This window comes from Phoxinus phoxinus (genome assembly GCF_949152265.1).
Source record: "Phoxinus phoxinus genome assembly, chromosome: 7".
Lineage (NCBI taxonomy): Eukaryota > Metazoa > Chordata > Actinopteri > Cypriniformes > Leuciscidae > Phoxinus > Phoxinus phoxinus.
The window spans coordinates 39,900,033-39,919,903 of NC_136882.1; the positions used below are offsets into that span (position 1 = coordinate 39,900,033).

At 40.1% G+C, this 19,871-nt stretch overlaps 1 protein-coding gene across 1 annotated transcript; it reads right to left on the reverse strand.

The window, feature by feature from the left end:
- Nucleotides 1-565: 565 nt before the first annotated feature.
- mxra5b (matrix-remodelling associated 5b) lies at nucleotides 566-19,523 on the reverse strand. Its single transcript, XM_079617469.1, has 7 exons — nucleotides 19,397-19,523; nucleotides 18,208-18,410; nucleotides 16,871-17,000; nucleotides 16,297-16,687; nucleotides 11,942-15,961; nucleotides 10,437-11,337; nucleotides 566-7,165 (listed from the first exon to the last, which is right to left on the reverse strand). Exons 2-7 carry the CDS (start codon nucleotides 18,387-18,389, stop codon nucleotides 5,260-5,262), a joined length of 7,530 nt encoding a protein of 2,509 aa, XP_079473595.1. The 5' UTR covers nucleotides 18,390-18,410; nucleotides 19,397-19,523; the 3' UTR covers nucleotides 566-5,259.
- Nucleotides 19,524-19,871: the final 348 nt, after the last annotated feature.

The following is a 19,871-nucleotide window of genomic DNA, read 5'->3' on the forward strand; positions in this document are numbered from 1 at the left end:
GGGTACGGCACACACGCACACACGCACACACGCACACACACACACACACACACACACACACACACACACTTTGGTCTTGGCAAGTGAATTTGAGCTCATTTTGAAGTAGATTTTTACCCGGAACAAGTGACAGCTAAAAAGTGCAAGTTTTTGTGCATGTTCAATATTCAATTGTTCTAAAATTCTAATTTGAAGAATCTTAATAAAAAAAATGTTGTGTCTTTGATTAGATTTTTGTGGTTTTTGTTGTTATACTGCAAAAACAAATCCCTTCTTAAACAAGCAAGATGCACTTAAAGGGATACTTCACCTCTGGAAAGATGAATGTGTATTTAAAATGGGTAATTTATGTAGTAGAAATGTGAAATTATTTTCGAATTTGGAGCCTTCTAGACTGAGAAAAGCCAGAAAATGTATTTTTGGTTTATGGGGATGAAAGACAACAACTCCCAGAATGCACTTGCTTCACTGCCCTACGAGGCCACGCCCAAGCCACGCCTACCGGTTACAGCGCAGTTAAGCAACAAGGCTAGGCTACTAGTGCTACTACAGGACGAGACTGACCATAGACATGTATAGAAAGGCTAGATGGCTCAAGGCGGAGTCAGCTGTGTCGTCACTTGGCGGCCATCTTAGGTCAGGAGACTGCACTGCTGCTCCCTGCTGCTGTGGACGGAAGGTGAGTGACAAATGCTCGTAACTTGCTGAATTCTTGACGGATTTACAAACGGTTTGGTTTATTACAAACCTTATTAACGTGGCTATGATTTGTGCTGATGCCGATGTTTAAATTGTAGCTTCACGTTTTGAGAAACGCTTAACATTGCAGCGTAGCTGTGTATAGCCGCATCCCTGACGTTTATGACACACCAAGCCGTTTGAAAATCGGTTGAAAATTGAGCAAAATATAGTTATTTCAGCACTACATGCACAATAGACTTTAATGTTATAACTGGACGAGCGGTCCTGTCCTAAGATGGCCGCCGTGTGACGTCGTCGGGTCCCATTGGCTCTCAGCGCCGGTAAGCCATCTAGCCTTTCTATACATGTCTATGAGACTGACGGCCGCGGGAGAACGGCGCGAGGCCGGTGGCGTGATTACTGATGAGCGGCGCCTGTGAGACGCACCGGTCTCGTATCTCTCACGGAGGAGCGGGAATTTTCTTAGGAATGTTAAAACGCACATCAACTTGTTTAAAACGCACAAACACTTGTTTAGCGTTCATGTAAACACTACATTCAGATTCACCGATCGGGATGAGTTCAGTTAGATTGAAACAAAAGGTGTGTATGGAAACAATGAATGGCGACTGCAGAAAGCAAAAGCCGAATCCCGGACATTTTGGACGATCTCGACGGCTGGACGTGTCCGGGATAAAGAGGATGGTAACCGCTACGACTCCGCTTTCTCCACAGGACAAGAGCCGGTTCGCTTAGCTTCCAGATAAAAGATGGCTGACTCTGTTTGTACATTCTGTGAGTGAGATCTCCGTTCTATGGACGGGCTGAGAACATGCGGATCTAGCGCCTCCTACTGGCTGTAGTCTCTCGCCTCTGGACAAAAAAGCCTCTGATGACGCAAAATGGCGATCTTTGCTTCATCTGAGGATTTTTTACAGACAAAAAATACATAAATCTCTCGTCTCAGGGGGACATGAGGGAGGGAAGCACGGTCATTTAAAAATACTACAGGTTTTCTACTGATAATAAATCCTGAAGTATCCCTTTAAATCTAAGCAAAGTGTATTACAATTATTAATGTATTGGGTTGTTTTAAGAAATGTACAACTATTTTCAGGTTATTGCGCAGCTTAAAACATTTAATACAATTATTTAGTGCTTACAAAAAGTGAAAACTGCAGTTTTAAGCATATTTCTCTCGTTTTAAGACCAAACAGTATTTATAGATGCCAGATTCAAGATCATATTCTAGTTTTAATGCAATTTTCACTAAATTGATTTTATAAAAAGTAAAAACTGCACATTTTAAGCATTTTTAGTCTTTTTTTTGCTTGATTTTATTAAACTTGACCTAGATTTAGATTTAAGTGCATCTTTCTTGTTTCAAGAAGGGCATTTCTCTGCAGTGAAAGTTTGATTTATCGCTGTACACATGGAACTGGAATAACAATATAAACCCGGCAACGACTGTAACAAACCTAACGACTGTTGTCAACGCTATTTCTTCAAGTCAAGGTCAGTTTTGCTCCAGCGGCCATGTGTAAATCATGAAATATTAATATAAATGCCTCTGGGAATGGGAAAAGGGAAATAGGTCAAAACAGTGGAGCTTTTGCTGTGTCATCTTCCTCAGTTCGTCCAACATCTGGAAATAACTCAGAGTTAATGTGAAGGTATCAGGGTAATTCAGCGGTTCTGACCAAAAGTGTTTCTCTGTTTACAGAAAAAATGACTAAAAAAGTGTTTCTGTCCTGTTTTCCATACAAATATCTAAACATTCTTCAACCAAGACACATTTAGATAGATATTAAGTCTTGTATGCTGAAAAACATTTTTTTTGTACATCGTACCATATATTAGTTATACTATTATATACTAAAGAAGTGTGAAAAATGTATTTTCAGTATTTAAAAAGTACCAAGACTGTGTGTTTATAAATAATAAAATGTGCATTCAGTTATAATGTGGACAAATAATTTATTAAAATAAAAGAGAGATGATACACAAAGGCGGCATAAACATATCTAAATAAAGACATTGTTATTTCGTATTAACTTTATTTCACCACAGTTTCTACTAAAGACAAGCTGTAAATTGCCATTTACATCATTTATCTCGTACTGTAAAAAAATATTTGTAAATAAACTAAAGATTATTGGAGTAGGTTTTACAGGAAAAAACATTTTCAGTTTTTCTACTTCAAAATTTCTCGTTTAATTCACTTGCTTTCCGTTGTAATTGTTTGTGACACATTTACTGTGTTTCTACACCAATTTAGATTTTTAGTGCAGAAGTAGAACAACAAAATGGCGGAACAATAATGTGCACTGAAGTAATCCCTGATTAAATTTGATAAACATTATCACTATATTTTCTTTTTAGTCGACGAGCTGCGTCTCTAACCTGATAAAAAAAGATAGTTTCAGACTGTATCTGGCGAAGTCATGCTACTCTCTCTCCTCGTTCTTGGCCATAATCTGAGGAAACGTATTGCATTGTGCCAAGCCTAGAAAAACATTTCCAAGATGACACACCATGATAAGAAAATATTTACAATACTGAAAAGCACCAATAAGTTCCATAAAAATAATAATGTGTAATTGCACTTAATATTAGCAACATGTTAATATTAAACTGATGTCACTCAAAAGCGTCTGTATTTCACGCTCGCATTCATTATTTGCAGGAAAGCGATTAGGTTCACTTTACGATGATTTGATGACGTTCTTCCTCAGTGTTTCTGTCTTGTTTCCAGCACAAATATCTGAACTTTTCTTAAATCAAGACACATTAGACGAGATACTGGAGAAGCAAAATAACTGAGTTTATAAGAGAGAGAGAGAGAGAGAGAGAGAGAGAGAGAGAGAGAGAGAGAGAGAGAGAGAGAGAGAGAGAGAGAGAGAGAGAGAGATCAGCTTGAAGGTTTTAAGTCTCTCAGACGAATTGTTTGTTATGGAGTTTTTAGAGTGTTGCCAGGTTACCGGGGGTGGTTGCTAGGGTGTCGCTATGCGGTAGCTAGGTTACTCGGGTGATTGCTAGGGTGCTGAAAAATAATATTGTTTTTCCTTTGAACTAAATTAATTTTTCTGACCCCACTGGCAGATAATTTTTCTTGTTGCATAAACTCAATTTTAGTGATTTTTTTCAGAAAACAAGACTTAATATCCTCAGTCATGTATCTTAATTTAAGAATGTTTTGACATTTGTACTGGAAAACAAACACAACGATACTGAGAAAGACGTTTTTTTTTTTTTTTGCAGTGATCTCACACAACTTTGTGTCAGAAATACATAAATGTAAATGTTAGTCGAGATGCCTATGTAAGTCAGCAGACACTGAAGGAGTTCACTGCTTTTGAGACACAGCCGTACCAATCACAAGGAAATATTATTAGTAAGAATGCTGGTTCGCTATTGCATTTTCCCCACATCAGTAATTTCCGTCACTAATGCTTTGGATAAAAGCATCTGCTAAACGAAGGCGAAATAGTAAATGCATCCTTTAGTCAATTTATGCATTAATTAACATCAACTAACAATCTGTAATATACTCGTTACAGTATTTATTCATCTTTGCTATAGCGTTAGTTAATAAAAACAACTCTTCATTGTTAGTTCATGTTATCTTATCATTAATTAATATTTACTAATACATTATTAAATAGATATTATTTAATCGACCTGAGCTAACATCAATAAGCAGTTGTAATTTTTTTACTAACGTTAACAAAGATATTGCAACAAATGTAGTTCACCAATGTTAGTTAATGCATTAATTAGGACCTTATTGTAAAGTTATATTGCAATGAATTTAATCATGATAAAATGTGTTAACAAACAAGCATGTGTAGAAATTAGTGAAGTTTGCAGAGAATTGAATTTCCGGTTGACTGTCAGTTCAAGTCCCAAGAATACATCCATTAACGTAACCAACTTGCTTGTTTCATGGATTAATACATCACGTTTTCATATTTACAAGACGGTCAGTAGAAAGTGTTCAAAACACATATTGTGTTTCAAAAAGATGTATATTTTTTGTATAAACAGCCCATACACTCTCCAAGGCAGTTCTTCGGGCACGTCTGTAAAGTTAGTTTGTATCAAAACCACAGACCGTAAAAAAAATATGGACATAGTGTTCGTGACGTCACTCGTGGGTTTCTGAAGAGCGTTTATGAAGCCCAAAGTGGGCGGAGCCGGCCGTCGCCATCTTGGCCGCGTCACTCCCGGATAAACGAAAATGGGCAGAGGCGGATTAGCTGAGGTGACGTGACGCTAACAGACAGCAGACAAACGGCTAGTAGTGACATCAGCCTGTCACTCAATAGGCCACGCCCTTAATTATGCAGAATTATAATATAATTTAAACGGATGAGTTATAAAAATATTCACCCCCCTCACAGTCGTCATGAAGGGCAAAATTAACTATATAGACCAAAACTTGTTTTTTTTCTGCTGTAAAGTTGGCCATTTTAACATGGGATTGACTCTCTTTTGCAGCTGGTCTCTAGTGGCCAGTCGATGAACTGCAGTTTAAGTCACTTCCTTGTTGGATTCAAGAGAGAGACAGTCGCTTGATCAAAACACGTAGACGTACGTTGTGCGGCTGTCGCTTCCCACGACGTTCTTGGCGGTGCACTTATAGACGCCGTTGTCTTTCCCGGAAGGGTTTTGTATGACCAGTGAACCCTGCGGGTGGAGATACTTGTTTCCGTAAAGACGCGGCTGGACGCCGACCTTCAGTTGAAGACCGTCAGGCATTTCCCAAACCACCTCGGCTTTCGGTGTGGCGAGAGGCATGCAGTTTAGCTGAACCGCTACACCGGGACGGGCGTAGGTCACCGGCGCGGGTCCTCTGGTTATTCGCGGAGGATACGCGATTACGATCACCGAAACCGACAGACTGGAAGACCCAAATTCATTGATTGTCTGGCAGACGTACATCCCCCTGTCATACACGGATGTCCTTTGTACGGATAAAGTGCCGTTATTCAAAACAGCGTAACGACCCGTGGCCTGCGGCCTTGTTAGGACGACTCCGTTCGGTAAAGTCCACGTGAGTTTAGGCGACGGATAACCGGCGGACATACAGTTAAGCTGCAGATTCTCACCGTTTATAATGCTAACGAGCGAGCTGTATTGGTTTATGATGTCTGGTTTTCTGTCGGGCTCTAACGTCACAATCCGCTCGACGTATCCAGCGCTGTTTTGCCCAATGCAGCGATATCGGCCAACCTCAGAAGCCGTCGGCTCTCGAATGACCAGCGTTCCATCGAACCGGTGATTGAAACGGAAAATGCTGGTTCCCTTGAGAAGAGATGTCCCGTTAGGGAGAATCCATGTGATCTCCGGACTCGGCTTTCCTTCTATTGAACAGTTTAGACTCAATGGTTTCCCATCGGTAAGCGAGACGGACTCTGTGGGAGGACTTCTCAACCGTGGCTTTTCAACATCCTCGGTGACCTCAAGCTGAACTTTGAGTTTGGTTTCTCCGACTTCATTGCGTGCGATGCAAAGCAACGTAGAAGAATCGCTTACCCGCGCCGCATGGATGTCTAGCGATCCGTTGAGGTGGACCGTGACCCGGGAGCCGTAGTACGGCGCGGGAAGCACAGCGTTGTTGGGAAACACCCACATGATCTTTGGAACTGGGTTCCCGTTGGCTTTGCAGTCTAAAAGCACACGCTGATCCTTCACGACAGCTTTACGGATGATCCCGGGACTCTCGAATCCATTGATGACCGGCGACGACACAAGGACTTGCACATAAACGACTTTCTTGTCCATTCCCACAACATTCCTGGCTGAGCACGTATAATTTCCGGTGTGAAACCTTTGGATTTTCTGAATGTGTAAAGTGCCATCGTTTGAGACCTGGTAGTTTTCGGATACTGGCGCTATGATGCGTTGATCCGGAGACGTCCATGTGATTCTGGGAATCGGTTCTCCGGTGGCGCTACAGTTCAGGACGGCGGTTTCTCCGTAAGGAACTGTGATTACGCTGTAAGCGTTGTTTCGGATGATCGGAGCATCCGCCAAGACCTTGATATGAACCTTCATTTCATCTTTCCCAATCCGATTCTCGGCGTAGCACGTGTAGTCGCCTTCCTCTTTCATTCCCACTTCGTTTAAATACAACGTGCCATTGTCGAACATCACGTATCTCTTGGCGCGGATCGAGTTATCGTGGGACTGCGGGATGCTGTTCACCATGGTACCGTCGGGAAGACTCCACGTGATCTCTGGATTGGGAAAACCCGAAGCGACGCAGTCCACTTTCAGCTCTCCTCCGTACGACACCCTGCGATCGCTCAGGGACTTGTGGACGATTTTAGCGGCTTTCGTCATCACGTTGACTTTAAGGAGAACGTAGTCGTCGCCCATTTTGTTTCTGGCCACACAGAGATAGTCGCCCTCGTCGTTCTCGGTCACTGACGTGATGGCGAGGGTGCCGTTAGCGAACACTTTCATTCTGCGATCAAAGCTGAAACGAGACATGAAGAGAGAGGTTACTTGCTGATACTAGTATGTATTAAAGGGCTCATATAATTGGAGGAATCACATTTTCACTGATGATCTTTAGAGATTAAAGAGTTCAATATACAATCTAAAAAATTGTTTTTAGAAATCATACTTCCTTTCAGTGGAAAAATTTGCATAAAATTAGAATAGAACTAAAGATATATAAGATTCCTAAAAATTCTAAAACTAAATTTGGATTAAAAATAATTTCAAGGGTAACAGAGTAAAACAGAGTATCATGACAAATCCAATTTTCCAATATTTTTTATTTTTGATCCAAGATAAAAACTCAAAACTTAATTCCAGTGGGGAAAAACGAGCATGTTTACACATAAACAATGCCTATTTGTATCTCTAAAGTGGCACATATAAAAAATGGTCTATGTTTTAGCAGTGGAATATTACGTTTTATCCAAACATAATAAAAAATGTGTGGTAGGACCAAAAATGTTCACAAGAATCCTAATGAGATCAAGGCTGCATGGTCTCTATATAAGCCTATAAGCCATAGATGTAAGCCAATGTTTTCAATGATTGACTGTCAAATAAATGCTGTTAATTCAGAACTAATGTTTCATTTTTGCCACACTGCATTGTTGTTTTTCATTACCTTCTGTATCCATTTATATTCTTCTTATTTGCCCTCTGTAATTAATTACACTTCATGCTGTTTTGCTATTTTGTTAATCATGCTCTGTAACCAACAGCGTATATGGAGATAATTAAAGGAAATTCAAAGAGGCCAGAGACTGTACGAATCATTATGTGTGGCGTAGTGTCTATGGTTAATAGATTTAAAGGGGTCATGACATGTTTTTTTTTATTTTATTATTATGTTCCCTTAGGTGCAATTATAGTATTACTATAGTTTTTTTTACAAAAAACTTTTAAAATGTAGTGATTTATGACCTTTTCCCACCCTGTTTCTCATCCTCTGATTCAAACAGTCTGTTTTGGGGGTGTTTCCCCTTTAAGAGTTCAGTGTTAACGCCCACTGTTATGATTGGCTAACGTCAGTGCCTATGCATCAATTATTAACGCCCCCAGCCAGAACCTGTGCGGATTCGGCGTAACTGTTTAATAGCGGGTGATGCATGCGAAGCGATGGCTCTTGCAATGATAAAACCTTATTATGTTTGAGCCAGAATCAGAGGAAAATGAACCATCACCACAACAACGAAGACTGGATCAGCCCGTGTCCACATGGAAAGTGAAACTATTTTGAATTAATAAAAAAAAATTAACCCGAGACACTTGAAAACGGATTATTGTTGCATAATTATCCTATAGCTTCATTTGCTAACAGTTTAACATTATTTAACTAATTCCAATGAAATGATAGGGTGTACCACGGACAAAAATGCATGCACAGGCAGGCCATCTTTGAAGATGCAGCATTGATAAAGGCAACATTTTTAATTTTCTATCACATGTAGGCCTACTAGAAAGGCGACATATTTTCAAGATTCTCTTATACAAATGTGTTTATATTAGCCATGGTAAAAAGTAAGTTTGCGTCGTCGTTATTGAGCCCATAGTCGGCACGGACTTATCTTTGAGCAACAGTTTTCTGGCAAAGCCAAGCATCATATTGGGATTTTTTCCTCAAAACAGTCATCCTTCAAATGTATAGAACACTGCCGTGACTGGGACGTCCGCAAAAAATAAAGTGCATCCATTTTTCCCTGACGACTGGATCTTTCAGCGTATTTAAAAAGTAGTTTAAAGTTTTAAATACATTACTTACAGTTTGCGTCGTCGTTGTTGAGCCCAGAATAGACGGCACGGACTTATCTTTGAGCAACAGTTTTCTGGCAAAGCCAGCATCATTTTGGGATTTGTTCTCAAAACAGTCATCCTTAAAATATAACAAACGCTTAAACTAACACTGCCGTGACTGAGACGTCCGCAAAAAATAAAGTGCATCCATTTTTCCCTGACGACTGGATCTTTCGCAGCGTATTCAAAGATGTAGTTTGTCCACAGCCAGGAACAGCTCATCTGCGGCGTCGTAATTTCCCTGAAACACAGACCCACTCGGCTCGCTGTCCGTCGATTGAACACTTGTGAGGCGCGCGGCGCGCGGGCGCGACAACGATACGAAGTGAGCGTAGTTGTCTTGCGCTTTAAGCGTAGTTGTCTTCTGCTGGAGGCGGTCATATGCAAACGCTGGTACGTCACTTCGTACCGTGACGTCACTTCTTACCATGGATCCAGAACGAGCTGTATTTAGAGCTTGATTAAATAAATGATTCGTTTATAATGGGGAGGACGTCTTAAGCTATGAAACTTGCAGGACGTTTTAATGGTACAAAGACCTCTTATATACCAAAAGATCAAGGCAAATTTGGTTTCTCATGTCATGACCCCTTTAAATTATTTTTAAATACGTTTTTGTTGTTTCAGTTAACCTTTACTTTTAGAATTAATAAGTTGTTTGGCTGGGGTACATTTAAGATTTATAAAATGAGTTTATCTGAAATGTTTTATTAGCCTATTTATGTTTATTATTTAACTTTTCCTTTAGCCTCTTTGCAAAGTCTCTTCACAAGACAATCGGCACTGAAATGTGCCTCTTAAACGGTTAAGATTACACTGAAATTATCATGGATCAGGGCATTAAAGACTTATAAATCCCCTATTTACATGTAAAATGAGTAACAACACGTTGTTGTGCTCAAACTGAGGATGTTATTATATATTTAACTTAAAATCATTCAATTCTCATCATTCAGCCTCTTTGCATTGACAGATTGTCAGACTGAATTGTCTAATCTAAGATTCTAAACACTCAAAAGTAGGGCTGTAAACGATTAATCGAATCCAAAATAAAAGTTTGTGTTTACATAAAATATGTGTGTGTATTGTGTATAATTATTTTGTATATATAAATACACACACATGCATGTATATATTTAAGAAAATGTTTATATTTATATATAAAATAGTTCTATATAATATAAATCATATAAACATATATATGCAGTATACAAATGCAAATATTTCTCAAATATATACATGCATGTGTGTGTATTTATGTATACAAAATAATTATACACAATACACACACATATTTTATGTAAACACAAACTTTTATTTTGGATTCGATTAATCGCGATTAATCGTTTACAGCCCTACTCAATAGGCATTGCTGACATGCTTGATTCCTCATTAATTGACCCCTGTAAGGACAAATCCCAAATGAAAACATGGTAATATGCTAATTCCTGTACCTGTAATATGCATCAACCAGTTTTTTCGAGGGTGTCCTCCAGATGATCCTAGGATTGGGGCTTCCAGTGGCCGAACAGTCGAGACTCAGTCGAGACCCGTATCGGACATCAGTGTTGTGTGCGGAAGCGGACATGATCCTGGCAGAAGTCGAGTTCCTCTTCACCTGCAGATTTACAATCCTTTTAACCACGCCCACAGAATTCACAGCCACGCATTCATAATTCCCAGAATCCTTCTCCGTAGGATTGCGGATAAACAGCGTCCCGTTGGGGAAAACAAACAAGTTGCTGTTGATGAACTGCGAGGGGCGAAGCTGCGTGCCGGTAACCATGACCCATCGGATTGCTGGACTTGGCGAGCCTTTAGCGGTGCAGTGAATGAGCGCTGACTGGCCGTCAGTAACGGTGTGGTTTTCCCAATGCTGCTCTTGGATCTTGGGAGGCAATGCTGCAATTTGGAGCCTCACGGAAAGCATGTCGGCTCCGGCAACGTTGCTCGCTATGCATTTGTAGACACCCTTGTCCAGGTAATTGGTGTGCTTGACTTGAAGCGTTCCATTGGCGAAGAGCATGATCTTGTGTTCGGTGTTACTAACGCCACGCACCACCGAGCGGTTTGGAAGCACCCAGCTAATATTTGGGATTGGGAGACCTTGTGCTTGGCATTCCAAGAGTGCACTGTTTCCTAGGAACACCGTCACGTCTTGATGACGTGGAAGGGTCATCTTGGGCTCCTGGGCCGACACCACCAGGGTCACCATCATCTTATCGATGCCGTGTAGATTGCGAGCGCTGCACAGGTACTGCCCGCGGTCCTGAAGCTGAACGTTGTGGATGACAAATGTGCCGTTGGACTGGACTTCAAACCGCTGGATTCTGGTGTTGGTTGACATGACAGCTCCTGTGAAGAGAGAGAGAGAGAGAGAGAGAGAGAGAGAGAGAGAGAGAGAGAGAGAGAGAGAGAGAGAGAGAGAGAGAGAGAGATTGAAGACAACAATATTTACATATATTATGAATTTACAGGAAGTAAGGTTGCACAAAACAACAATACTTTCACTTTATCTGCCTAGTCTCTATAAAAATTATAATATATTTTTTTAATTAATAACATATCGTTAAAATGTATATATATAATTATATATATGTGTGTATATATATATACACACACACACAATTGTTTTTATGTGCAAATATGTGTGTGCGTGCGTGTGTGTGTGCTGTATATGCACATACGACACAAAAATCCTGTTATTTATCTCTGCATAGTCTCTAATATATATATATATATATATATATATAAAGAAAGAGAGGGATTGAACAAATAAGAAAATAAAAGTGTGGAAACCTATAAGAAAAAAACACATTTAACTTTTGGGAAACTGTTCAAAAACTTTAAACTTAAAGTATCAAGATCATTTTTGGTTTATGCATTAAATTATACTCTATATTCTGAATATGTTGAAACTGTAAGTACTTGTCATGTCATCATGTCATATGCGAGTTACCTGTGGAGACTTTGGTCCAGGTCAGGAGGGGCTTCGGCTCACCCACAGAATCACATGGTAACTGCACATCTGTCCCAGCATTCACAGTGACCGTGTGCAGTTTGGCAGCAGTGATTCTGGGTCTCATCTGCAGGACGGGAAGAGTTTGCGATCCTTGAGATGAAAGAACTGCACTCGACTGTCTGTTTATGGATTGAGGAATCTGAATTTGGTTGTTTGGCTGTGTAGTGCTTAATGTAGTTGTGGGACTTGAGTCGGCTGATCTGGCAGTTGCGGTCAATATTTTAGGGGCTGTAGTTGATTTGATGTTGTTGACAGAGTTTAAATCCACAGATGAGGTGGTCGTGGACAGTGTCCTGGGAATACTGGGTCTCATATTGACAGATGGGTTTCTATTATGATAGTACGGATACCTGTGATTAGTGCTGGGAATTCTTTCCCTGTGCCTGGAATCTATGTAGTTCGTTCCAGGATTTCTTGAGTAAAATGGGATTCTGTTGTCCGGTATGAGATAACTGGGTGTTACCTTTAGAACAGGTGTAGTAGTAGTAGTAGTAGTAGTAGTAGTAGTAGTAGTAGTTGAATGTAATGCGGATGTTGTCGACAGTGTAGTAGATGGTGATATTATTCTAATAAGTTGGGTTGTAATGGGAACCATGATTGTAGTTGCTGGAAACGTAATTGTGGGCAAAGTATTCAGTGATGTTGTAGGTTCAGCGAGTTCATTGACTAACCTTTCCCTTTGGTCTTCATTAGAAATCAAGTTTGGTTGTAAGAAGTTTATCACATTGGTTTTACTGCGAGTAGTATGAGTTGGCATTTGTGAACTTGTAGCTAAAGACCCGATTTGTGTCCCAACCGATTCTGTAGGAGTCTCTGCTGTTGAGGAAAAAGATACCTTGTTGTTAACCGATTCTTCTTCTTTAAAGTTTGGATTTGGTTGTGAAAGCGAGTAGTCTTGGGGTTGTGGCATGGAGGTGACAATAGATTTGTCTATGGAAGTAACATTTTCTTTTGTACTAGTTGCTTTCAATGTATCGTTCTCTCTTAGATCATCTCTAAAGTGTGATTCGGGTAAGTTCAAGAAATCCAGCCCATCTGTGTCCAATGTAAAGCTGATCTCTGTTGGATCAATCTCTTTGTTGGCTTTTGGTAACGCTGTTGAAAGTGTGCTTGTGAACTCCTGCCAAGTGGTTGTCATTGGGGCAGTTTCAGTGTCATATCGAGATGTTGGTGCTACACTCATGGGAACCATGTACTCATCCATCTCCTCGGCGGATGCAATGCTTTCAACCTCTTCCTCCTCTAAAGAAGTAATGTCTTTATTTTCTAGCCCCGAAACCCCAGACACGGTCGCAGATGTTGTGCTCATGGGGTGAGATGTAGAGCTTGTCATCTCCTGATTTTGGAGGAAATTACTTGCCTTTACTTTGTGGGTTTCTGGACCATTTTTCTCAACCGGGAGGGAGATTGCAATTTCCTCAATGGCATTTGTTAATTCTCTCGCCACTGTAGGATAAAAGTGAGAAGTAAATGGATGGACTGACGTGCCTTCAGATAGGGTTGTGGGGTATATGTGGGTAGCACTCGGATATTCAGACATACGAGCTGTTACTGGGATAGTTGGATGGATTGAAGTGCTTTCAACTAGAGATGTGGAGTAAATGTGAGCAGTCGTTGTAGTAGCTGGATGGATCAATGTGTCTTCAGCTGGCTTTCTGGGATCGGTTTTCAAAGTTACAGTTGGTACATGAACCCCTGGAGCTGTAGATGTTACCCAAGGTCTCCTTTTAGCAAGGTTTGACAATGGCCTTCTGAATTTAATTCGTCGCCTGCCTCCAAATCTTTGTCTGGGGCTCCAGTGATCTTTGGTTCTCGATTGTGTTGAGCTTGTCGGGCTAATGCTGCCGGTTGATGTGGTGGAAAATGAAGTGCTTTCAAGCCGTCCAGAATCAAACCCCCCAATCTGTGCCAGCACACCAGTCTTTCCGGAGAAATTAAGTTCATTCTCTGTCTCAGACTTCGGTTTGATGACAGACCCGGAGTACACTTGGTTATCCTCTGCACTTATGGTACTCGCATACCCTCCTTCAGCAACGCTCACCTCTGTCATAACATAATGAGGTCCAGATGTGGGATTTGAGATGTAAGACACTTTGTCTGAGCTAGTGTGTAATTCTGGGGGTGCCGTTTGGTAGATGTTATAATTTTGACCCTTTATATGAGGTGTAATTGCACGCGTGTGGTAAACATCCGTTTGGTGTGGAGTGCTGAAAGTGTTTGATTCCTCTTGTAGACCGGAGTCACCAGAAGAACTCTCGGTGTTGTCAATCGATCCTGGATGATCTTCATTCCCCATCTGTAGACTTTTCTCAGGAGTGCCATGTTGGACAATGTGAATTGATGAGTTTTTTGGAGATGTTTTCTCACGGATTTTGGACAAAAGTTTGGCCCATTTCAGCGGGTCTATTTTGGTCTTACCATTACCAGTTCTTTGATTTGTGACGGCAGTTCTTTTTGGTTCTCCATGCATGCCCTTTCTAAAGGGCCGTCTACGGCGAAAGCTGCCTTGTATTCTTGCATTCGGACCCCTCCTTCGATTAATAAAGCTTCTGTTTGGTTCTTTCCTCTCTTGAGTTTCAGAACCATCTCCAGAAGCATCTTCCACATCTTCCAAAAAGGCTTTTACCTTAGTGGACACTCCCGCAGCAGACTGAGGTCTAACGGGATACTGTCGCAGTGGCTGAATTACTCTCCGTCTCATGACAGTTAGTTTAGTAGCCAGTACATCCACACCATGCTGGTTCATGGCGACACATTTGTAATATCCATTGTTGTTAAGTTGACTATGAGAAAGGAACAAAGTCCCGTTGGAAAAGACTAAAGCCTTGGATGTATTTGCGTTGGCATTCAGTACACTGCCATCTGGAAATATCCAATTCACCACCGCATCTGGTGTTGCCGTAGTAAGACAGGGCAAAGAAGCAGACTCGCCAACAAACTTACTTAAAGCATTTCCAACCTCTTGACCTGGAAGAGGGCTTGAGGACTCCATAACTGATAAGCGGAAAGGCAGAACATCGATATCTCCTGCAATCTCAGCAATGCAGTAATAAACGCCGGAGTCTCTGTGCTTGATGGATTTAACGTGAAGCTTGCCGCTTCTAGAGACGGTCACTCTGTTGTCGGTCGAGCTAAACGCAGCTTTAATCTTCGACCCATCGGGCATCATCCATTGAACGGCTGCATTTCCAGAGCTTTGCACACGGCAGTCCATTTCAATCATACCACCGACAACAGAACTGAAGCTCGTCTGGGTTTTATTATCATCTTCAATCATGACCCAAGATCTGACGAGCTCCTTGTCTGTGGTGGTTGTCAAATGGGTATTAAGAATGAGTCTCACACTTTTGGAGGAGGAATAAGGTCGGTTTAACTTGATGTTCATGAAGGACTGCATGAGCCAAGGTGGATGGGTTAAAACATTAGCTCGGACGCCAGTGTAAAAGTAGGCGTCCTTTTCAATGTCCTGTCTGTATCTGTAGCTCAGCTCCGGCTCTCTGCTCAGCATGATTTCTCTCCGCAGATGCATGGGAACTTCACTGTAGTAAGCAAGAAGCCTCCAAAAGCTTTCATAGCTGTCTCTGTCCACAGGACACTCCACGTCAAAGAATAAAGTCACGTTAGCAGCGATCTGCAGAGATTTAGTGTAATTCCAGCTGATTTTAGTGGCCTCTCTTGGTTCAAGTATTTGGCAGATCAAGTCCACTTTAGTCCCATGCTCGTCGGATAAACCAAAGGAGACATTTCCGAAAGGTGGTTTGATCCTGTCGATGGGCAGAAGTTCACTGATGTTGTCCTCATGAGAGATGTTTTTTCCTGGAGAGCTGATAGCTGGTCCAGAGCAGGTGAACTCTTTAAGATCCGAGCTGTCTTGTCCTTTAAGGTGTTTAGGAAACGAGCACAGTGGACAGAGCTGACCGCTGGCAAAGGTTCTGTCCTTCTTGCATTTCATCACCCCTTGGAAAAGGAAACAAACCAGACTTTAGAAGATGGAATTTGTACTTCAAATGTGTTCCAATAAGTCATAGACCTAAACAGCACATATATATTTTATGCTTATAAAGCTTTTTATGCTTTGTCACTTGCTGCTTTGTAACTTTAAATTGTGAAAAATGCAATAAAATGTATTTTATTTTTATTACTTGTTAGTTTTTTTGCAGTTTTGTAATTGAATACAAGTGTAATACTACAACCCGAACTGACTCTAAACTCCAACATTACTCTTCTGCTGCCGCACAAACACTGAGATTTAAATGTATTTATTATTAAATGTATTAAATTTGATGTATAACCTGGGTTTCGTGCGCTCCAATCCCGTAACCGGCTCATCCGGCAGTCGCAGCTCCATGGGTTCCCACACAAGAAGAGGTTCTCCAGCTGAGGCATGTTCTCCAGCATGTGTCCGGGCAGTGTGCGCAGGAGGTTGTCCGAGAGATACAGGTGCTTCAGGCTGGACACGGGGAAGCGCTGGAGCAGCGAGAAGGTGCTGAACGTGGCGTGGTGGAGCTTCTGCAGACGGTTGGCCTCTAGGTGGAGCAAGCGGAGCGACGTCAGCCCGCTGAACGCATCCGGCTGGATGAACTCTATGAGGTTGTGGTCCAGATGAAGCCGAATGAGGCCCGTCAAACCAGAGAAGGTGTGCCCGGTAATCACTCGCAGTTTGTTGTAGCTCATTTTTAAAACCTGTGGGAAACACACATTCACTCTTTGGCAGTGAACTCGGAGTTATTAGGACAACATAACCAGCCAGTATGAGCCGCCGAAGTGCATACTTCTACATTCACCAGAGTAAATTTACAAGCCAGATCTAATTCATTAGAACTAAATGGAGCGCTAGTGTGCTTCGTTAAATGGCTGAGCTTTTACCTGCAAGGAAACCAGATCCTTAAAAGCACCGTCTGATATTTTCTGCACATTGTTGCCGTGCATCATCAGTAGCTCCAGTTTCCGAAGGCCAGCAAAAGAGACGTCTGTGATGTCATGTATAGCGTTAAACCTGTTAAATAGCAAAAGCATTGTTATCAATCATATTTTCAATGTTAAGTTGTATTTAATCATCATGGAAGCTTGTTTCTGCCACAGACTAAAAGGTAATTGCAATTTTCTTCTCACAATTCTGACTTTTTTTCCTCACAATTATAAGTTTATAACTCACCATTGTGAGTTATAACTTCACAATTACACGACTGTGAGAATAAAAACCTATTTTATTTTATTCTGTGGCAGAAACAAGCTTCCAAACATGGGTTATTTCTACACACTAAAGTTATATTATTACCAAAAATCCTCTATTTTTATGCACACGTATATAACATGGATAGCCTGGGGCTAGTTGTCACATGGATAAGTTCTTTCAAGGTCTATATTTTAGTCATTCAGAAAGGTTTTGAGTCAAAAGTCACATGATGTAAATGATTGTTGTCTCTCCAGCAATGATTTTATTTGTTGATTTCAAACTTTTGTTGATTTCAAAGTAATTTGTAAAACCCCAAAACTTTGGAGGCTTGTTTCTGCCAAGCGATAATAATGAAAAAAAAGGTAATTGCAACTTTTTATCTCGCAATTCTGACTTTTTTTCTTACAATTGCAAGTTTATTTCTCGCAATTGCGAGTTTATTTCTCAGAATTGTGAGTTATAAAGTCTGAATTGTGAGATTTAAACTATCTTAGCTATATTACAATAAACTATAATAATATTACTTTATTAGGCTGGTTCCATTTTGACAACTTACTCTTTAGGTGCCAGGAAAAATGTGAATATGGTGCAAAAGTTCATTTATTTCAGTAATTCAACTTAAAAGGTGAAACTAATATATTATATAGACTAATTACATGCAAAGTGAGATATTTCAAGCCTTTATTTGTTATAATTTTGATGATTATGGCTTACAGCTTATGAAAACCTTTTCACAATATTCTAATTTTCATAAGCTGTAAACCATAATCATCAAAATTATAACAAATAAAGGCTTGAAATATCTCACTTTGCATGTAATGAGTCTATATAATATATTAGTTTCACCTTTTAAGTTGAATTACTGAAATAAATGAACTTTTGCACCATTTTCTAATTTTTCCAGTCACCTAATGCATCTCAAAGAGTTATTTTATAAAAAATGTCCTGGTCAATAATAGTCAGATAAATGACCGTAACATAAACCTGTCATGCATTATACTAAAGAACATGATTAGAAGTGACTTACCCGAAGTTAATGCGCAGAACTTGCTGAGAGATGCCGGCGGGCACGGTGGCGAGCGCACGGAAGGTGCAGTGGACTTCAGCCGACACCGAACACGCGCACTGGCGAGGACACACACCGCTGGACCCCGGAAACCTGACCAGCAGCATCAGCACCAGCGCCAGCCCGGCGCACGCAGAGCCCATGATGAGATCCTGAAGCTTTCACTGACACACACACAGCACATCTTACACACACAGCACATCTTACACACACAGCACATCTTACACACCTGTGACTACATCTATGGAGTCAAATATGATCCTGCTGGATAAACTGAACATTTTAAGCTTATTTTTTATCTGGATTCGTTCCAAATTATAATCAAATTCCTTTTGCTATCCTTAAGGATATTTCCAAACTCAATTAAAATTAGGAATTCAATTAAGTAAGCATGCTAAATGTTAAATGATGAATGCATGAAGAAATTTCTCAATTACAGGCGAAACTCGGAAAATGTGAATATGGTGCAAAACTTCATTTATTTCAGTAATTAAACTTAAAAGGTGAAACTAATATAGGCTATTATATAGACTCATTACATGCAAAGTGAGATATTTAAAGCCTTTATTTGTTATAATTTTGATGATTTTACAGTTTATGAAAAAATAAAAAATTTGAATATTGTGAAAAGTTTCATAATTGAGTTTCACCTGTACATCTAAAACATTTATATATACATTTTTATATATTTATATACTCTGAACTTGTTTATATATATATACACTGTAAAAAAATATTTTCATGATTTGTTATCACAACTTTTTATCTTTTGTCAAATCAACTTCGATAACTAATGTGTGAAGATAACACACTATTTTGAGTTTCTGTTTATTAAACCATTCTTCTTCATTGTATTAACTCAAATTTTTAATTACAACAAACTCAAAACTTTAAGGCAACAAAGTAACTTGCTTTTTTAAGTTAAACCAACATTTTTTTTACAGTGTATATATATATATATATATATATATATATATATATGTGTATATATATATATATATATGAAGAAGCAAAGCAAGAGTAGCATTTTAGTTCTAAATATAATTTTTTTCAATATGCAGCACAAGAACAAAATCCAAAAGACTAACATTACAAGTTTAAGATATGTATAATGTGAAGTTTTCAGGTTCTTAAATAAAATGAAACTCACCTTAAAGTTGACTTTTCGAGCCTTCATTTCCTTAAAGTAGACCAGCTTCTCATGAAATGCCCCATTATAATCACAGCATCCTTCTTTAAAATGTTCACCAGCTTTTCATACTTGATAAATGCAACAGCCAATAGAAAAAAAGAAAAAGAAAAAAAAAGCAGAATATAAAAGCAGAGGAATCTGGGTTTCTAACTCAAAGGCTTCTGTAGTAGATGATCTCCATGAGGATCCAGTTGCAGAGCTTCACCGTCTGCAGGAACTGAGAGCTGGGGAGAGATTGTGAAACACAAGCTTGAGTGAGGAGGGGCTAAAGAGAAAAACCCTCGGATTATTTGCCCTCCTTTGAAACGTCCAGTCGCAGCTGCTCAGTGTAATCCACCGGTCAAACCAACACCGCACTGCGCTTGCCACACTATTGATAACAATAAAGGTTCTTTACTAGCATTGATGATTCCATGAAGAACATCCTAAAGGG